The 6,424-nt window shown below is 39.5% G+C and overlaps 1 protein-coding gene across 6 annotated transcripts in view; it reads right to left on the bottom strand.

Moving 5' to 3' along the window:
* Positions 1-395: 395 nt before the first annotated feature.
* Positions 396-6,424, bottom strand: part of LOC123768654 (trafficking kinesin-binding protein milt) — a 331,499-nt gene continuing 325,470 nt past the window's right edge. For 5 of the 6 annotated variants that reach the window (XM_045759303.2, XM_045759302.2, XM_045759299.2 and 2 more), the window contains 6 exons: positions 5,833-6,138; positions 5,250-5,395; positions 4,767-4,945; positions 3,733-3,905; positions 1,961-2,223; positions 396-1,825 (listed from right to left, as the gene is read on the bottom strand). In XM_045759303.2, the coding sequence (XP_045615259.1) occupies positions 1,227-1,825; positions 1,961-2,223; positions 3,733-3,905; positions 4,767-4,945; positions 5,250-5,395; positions 5,833-6,138 (1,666 nt within the window). In that variant the 3' untranslated portion in view covers positions 396-1,226. The remainder of the gene's footprint in view (positions 1,826-1,960; positions 2,224-3,732; positions 3,906-4,766; positions 4,946-5,249; positions 5,396-5,832; positions 6,139-6,424) is intronic. The other variant, XM_045759300.2, reaches the window with a different exon arrangement.

Below are 6,424 nucleotides of genomic sequence, written 5' to 3'. Positions count from 1 at the left end.
AGAGGGCCTCTAGTGGACTAGAAAGCATTATACAAGATAAAGATCAATAGTAATCCAATGTATTAAAAATAATTCAACATTTAATGAATCTTTTTATAAAAGATTAAATTTTTACACTCGACTTCCACTTCAAACAAGGAACAGTTTTTGAGAATCAAATTATAGTCAAATAGTCAGAAACTTTTTTACTTGTTTAAAAAAGAGGAACATGCAAATATTGTATATGCTAAGGAATCAAGTATAAAGTTCTGACAGTACATTTGTGACTAGAAGGCTTGGATCTCCCTCACGAGACCCCTTCTGCCGCTTGTACAACCAAAGTCAACATGTGCTGTGACATCGTTCCTACCTTACATTTATAACATTCCTGTTTGTCTCAAAAAATGTATCAATGATTATGACTGACATTCAAGTTCAAAATGACAAACCTATGCTCTCAAATTACTGTCTTCAGTAATCATTTGGAAGGCAATGTCAAAGCTAAAAATGTCACTGGAAATGTACTCCTTGCTCAGTCAGAATCATTGAATAAAATTGACTAACTAGAAGATGTGCAATTTTTGTTTGGAAAATATATTTTAAACATATTAAAAGTAACTTGAATAGCTGCAGAAGGTGTCCAAGTAACAACAAACATTTATAAATTATTTGGCACGGGTTTGACTGGTAGACCAAGCATTTGCTTAAAAAGCTTTAGAAAAACCCAATCACAAAATTTACAGATTTTGTTCAAGTTGTGAAAATATCAACACATGTATAAACCCCTAACACAAAGTGCATCAAAAGGAAGTTGGTATAAACCTTGGTCTTACACTCACGACAATATCACTAAAATATAACTAAATAAATATTAAGTGTTCTTTGATCCCTAATCCCAAGATGACTAGTTACATAGTAACTAAAAAAAACAGAAAATACAGTATGTTTGTTAAAACAGACACATCTCCATATAACACCCCAAAATCCATTCATCCATTCAAATCCTCTACTCACATTATTATATAATAAGTATAGTAACACTTGAAAAAAGTGCTGGCCCTGTTAGCAATATATATGCCAGATAATACTGCTTCTCAATTTAATGCATTTCCTTCAGGTGCTAGATATTTACCACCAAACAGGAAAAGACCAACACAAATTCTAGAATGTTATTGCAAGTATGTACTGAAAGGGGCAGAACTTACACAGATCATAACCCATTAGGGAAAGTAAAAATGAATTAGGACCTACAGAAGCCCCCCTTTGCGACCAAATGATGTCCACCCCACAGTGCCAACATTTTGTTCTCCTCCATTACCACGTGGAGGTACACTACCTAAAGAACTAGGTCTTAAACGTCCCCCAACAGTTCCCAAGTCTGCACGTTGACCAGGTTTGAGCTGACTAAGACGATTATTTAAGTGACCTGATCCTGGATGTCCTGGAATACCCAGAGGGGCACCAGAGGGAAGGGTAGGGCGTCTCTCACCTGGAGAGAGAATCTTAGGTGCTGACATGATTGCACCATTATCTGAAGAAGAATATGTAGAAGTGGTTGTAGTGGTGGATATTGTGCTATTAGTATTAGAGTTCTTTGCATTACTCATAATGAGATTGGAGAGGTGTAAGAGTGGTGAAGTTGCTGGACGCGACATCACAATTCCACCAACAGTTAGTGCTCGGTCAGATGGCCCAACAAAACGATTTACACCAATGGCCTGAACTTGCTCAACTAAATTTACACGTGGGCCTGCTGGTGACTGAGGGGCTGATGGATCATCTTTGTAGAAAGTGCGACGGAGGAGACTAGCTCCATAGTGGAAGGTTTTAGTAAGATCCTCCAGACCTGAAAAAAAGGCACTTTCAGATTCCATCACATGGTGATGTTTTAGTAATACAGTGCTGTAGTGATTTTAACTACATTTAGTGTAAACATTTAAATTTTAGCAGGGATTCCTTTACATTGGTAATAGATACTAACCTGGTAATTTGTAACCCTCTGGTTCTGGTGATCCTGGTCTGGAATTTGTTGGACTATTGGCTGGTGTAGCAGTTGGTGAAAATCCACTTGTCAAGTTCATTCCTCGCTCATTTAGTACCTTTGCTAACCCGGTATTTGTGGAAAAGGTGGCAGTCGAACCGCGTCGTGATGGAGGACATGAAGGGGCCCGTATAGGGGTACTGGGCGTTGGGGCAACATTGGATGATGAAGTTGCAAGAACACTGACTTGAGTTTGACGAAGACTGAAAAAAATCAAATTTTGTAATGCATTTGAACATATCTAGTAACAGACTAATTCACAAAACAGAGAAACAATTACATAATCTATATCAGTGGTTTTCATGACATCTTGATGGGACTTGGGACTCTATGATGCATTTTCATGAGATGGAAGGAGGGAGGTGGAATGATGAAACATTTGCAAACACAAATTTGTAACACTTTTTAAAGAATACGGTTCCATGAAAATTCTGTTTATGATTCAAAAAATCTTATGGCTTTTGCAACAAATCTATGATTTATTCTTTGCTATACATAGGACAGCAAAAATCAAATATGGAAACACTAGGCTTAATGCAGATGACCTAGGCATTAACAATACAAAATTGCTATAGATATTGAGCTCTAATGCAAGAAGACACAATTACATCAAACCCATTTTTTCCTTTATTAAAATTTCCTTACATTTTTATTCCTTTATGTTTATAATAAATTACACCTATAGTATTTATTGTCAAGTTGCAACAATTAAAGCCAGTTTACAATTGGTAGGGAAATAGGAGTGTTAAAAGTGAATGAGAACAAGGAAATGTTAAGAAAGTACAGTAGCAAGAAATGAGAATTCTGAATGTAAAAGAAATGTCAATAAGTGGAATGATAAGTGGTTGATCAGTTTAAATACATGGGATGAATAATGGAGAAGATAGAATTTGTGCAAATTAAGAATAGAGTGGATCACAAAATGAAGTGCAAAGAAAACTTTGTATTTTTTTAACTAAATTAGGAAAAGATGCAACCAGAATGTGACAATAGCATAGTATGAACAAGGAACCATATAAAATTAGAGCACATAAAAATTTAAGTATTATCAGGATGAGGCCCGAAAAATAAAGAGCAAGAAAGGAAAATGCCAGTGAGTGCAAAAATTGGATAAATAGCTAGACTAAGAGTTTACAAAGATTTGTTAATGTGGATATTGAAAGATAAATTGGTAAATGGATGTTTTTATCGAGTGAATCTGAGGGTAAGTGGCAATAAAGACTGAAATTATTAAGAGACATGGTAGGGAAGGGGGGAATAGTTTAGGGGATTTGGCAATGGACAAGACTGAATGACAGTGGTTTGAGTTGCTGTGGGCAAGTGATGGAGTGTGGTGGTGCTTGCTTTTCTCCCATGCTAAATACAGTGCAGTACTTGCACAATGGATGAAAAAACAAATGTTGAATGTGTTATAATGCTAGTGGCAGCTTTTATTTTACTTATACAATGGATTTGTGAGAATACATTAGTGGCTTTGCAAGAATGTAAAAACACCAGCATATATAACATTAACATACGTAGCATTTCGGGCATAGCTTGTTAGATGTACATAAAATTTATATTGTTCATAGTACAATCATGAATTACTCTTAGGAAGAGGGAAGTAAAACATGTGGATTCAGTATTTATAGATGGTATAAGAACTGATCTTCATGTGTGGGGTGATCACTATGCAAGGTTTGGATACTTTTATAAAGAGGACAAATATTAACCTTGGAGTGAGATTCGTCTGATCATCTGGATGCAGTATGGTTGAGTTAGTATATGTGAACACACTTGAGGTAGACATGAACCTCTTGCCTGGGTTCTCCTCTTCAACTTCGTCCTCCTCCAAGTCAGACATTGAGTAAACATCTAGATTCAATTGCTCAGCACCAGCACCACCCTGGTGGAGATAAAGTAATTTTTAATTTTATTGCTCAAGATAAAATTAAGGTGAAGATTATTACTTGAGATTAAGACAAAAAACAGCTTGGATTAAAGATTTTACATTCTGCTCCTATATTTGTTATAAATCTGGTAATCACAGTGTATTTATTAAATTCATTGTGCTGTGATAAAAAAAAAATATTATATATATATATATATATATATATATATATATATATATATATATATATATATATATATATATATATATATATATTTTATATATTGTAATATGAGGGAGGAGAGGGGGGAGGTGGGAGAGGGTGGGAGGAAGGGAGGGTGGGAGAAAGGGAGGGAGGGAGGGAGGGTGGGGTGGGAGGGGGAGGAAGGGAGGGGGAGGGAGGGAGAGAGGGAGGGTGGGTGGGTGAAAGGAGGGGAGGGTGAAGGGAGGGAGGGAAGTGGGAGGGGAGAGGAAGGGAGGGTGGGAGGAAGGGAGGGTGGGAGAAAGGGAGGGTGGGAGAAAGGGAGGGTGGGAGAAAGGGAGGGTGGGAGGAAGGGAGGGTGGGATGGGAGGGGGAGGAAGGGTGGGATGGGAGGGGGAGGAAGGGAGGGAGAGAGGGGGGAGAGAGGGTGAAGGGAGGGAGGGTGCAGGGATGGAGGATGAAGGGAGGGAGGGAGGGTGGGTGGGAGGGGGTGGATGGTGGGAGGGTGGAGGGAGGTTGGAGGGGGGGAGGTGGATTGCCACACATCCAACTCTCCTCCACCCTCCCCCACACTACCACCTCCCTCCCTCCCTCCCTCCTACCCAACATTCCCACCTGCCTCCCTCCATCTACCCACCCATCCACCTTCCATCACAAATTAGAGTTATATTTACCTTGATAGCAACACCGTCTCTCTCCTCGAGCAGGCCTCCAAAATGTGGTGTTGCCAATCGAGACCACTGATGAAGAGTCAATGATCCCTCAATCGGCTTTACTATTTGGAGCTTCTGAGGCAGCTTCCAATCACTAGCATTGATGCCTCCATAAGCGCTCAAGCCAGACTTTCCACTTCCTATTTGGAAAAATATTACTTTAATTGACCAATCTTATATGTTCATGAACAGAATCTGTGCTAAATAACTATTGCCAAAATAATACTTATGGAAGATAAGCCTCCAAAGGATACCTGATCAACCAGGCTGTGACTCGTACGTCAGGCTGCGAGCAGCCGCGTCCAACAGCCTGGTTGATCAGTCCGGCAACCAGGAGGCCTGGTCGACGACCGGGCCGCGGGGACGCTAAGCCCCGGAAGCACCTCAAGGTAACCTCAAGGTAAGAGGATAGACTATATTGCAATAAAAAATGTGTCCTCTTACCAGTAGACATAATGGAATCTGGAGTGCGGCATCCGTAAGGCAAGAACTGCGATGGTGTTCCTGAACGATTTGCAGGGCCAAGCCGACGCAAGCACGAGTCTAGGTCAGGTGTTCCTGGCCAGCCTGGTACACCCAAGTGGCTCGCTCTGTGTTAGATAAATATATGTAAGTCTCTCTCTCCTGCAGTTAATAATTTGTTAACATACTTTACAATACTATTACAATTAATCACAATAATTAAACCTAAGATGCTAGCAAATAAAGCAGAATTTAAATACAGTAACAAACATTTTGCTCTTTACATAATTATTTAAAAGGCCATTTGCTGTAACTTCATGCAGAATCTTCTTTGAGCACTTTAAAATTATTTTTGCCTTGTAAACTAAGCCGAGTGATGAAACGAGGCTACATGAAGAATCTGCTGAAAGATTCTTCATAATGATTTAACATGCACATGAATGATGCAATTTTCCTATTTACACTCTAAATACAGAATGAAAAATGTGGGCATCATAAGCTTACATAGTGCTCTCAATGAAGAAAAGAATATAAAAGCTAAACAAATGTGCAAAGAAATACTAACGGGTAATTATCCTCTGAATCTGTGTGCAAAGAAGCATCAGAATCTGCACCCGAATCCAAAGATGGATGTCCTGATCCCCCAGAATAGACAGACGAGCCTTGGGAACCCATATAAGACATAGCATAGGTGCCCCCACTGGATACCATGTGTGTAGGAGTTGCCATATGTGATGGGGTGTGAGGATGGCGGGTGGGCGTGGAGTGCACCGATCCTCCATATCCCAAGGAGCTGAGAGAACCCTGTGATCCTGAGCCGATGTATTTGCCTGTCATGCGCACAGTATCAAATGTGCGGCGCATGTTGCTGCTGGAGAAAGACAATGCAAATTAATTTCATGCTAACATGAATGTACTATTCTTATGAGATCTTGAATGCTATAAATAAAAGCTCACACACCTTGTAATATCAGCAATGTTTACTTTATACCAAATCTATCAAGTAACAAGAGATGGGATCCAAGAGCCATAGTTCAATCCTCACAAATACAGCTATGCAAATACTACCTCCTAACACAAAGCAAGATATTCTTGTCGAGTCTCCTCCAAATATATACAGTACTGTATACTGTACATATATCCCACAACATTTCCGA

The sequence above is a fragment of the Procambarus clarkii genome, chromosome 83 (assembly GCF_040958095.1).
Source record: "Procambarus clarkii isolate CNS0578487 chromosome 83, FALCON_Pclarkii_2.0, whole genome shotgun sequence".
Taxonomy (NCBI): domain Eukaryota; kingdom Metazoa; phylum Arthropoda; class Malacostraca; order Decapoda; family Cambaridae; genus Procambarus; species Procambarus clarkii.
The sequence above is the reverse complement of the archived record's forward strand: the minus strand, read 5'-3'. Positions and strand labels throughout refer to the sequence as shown.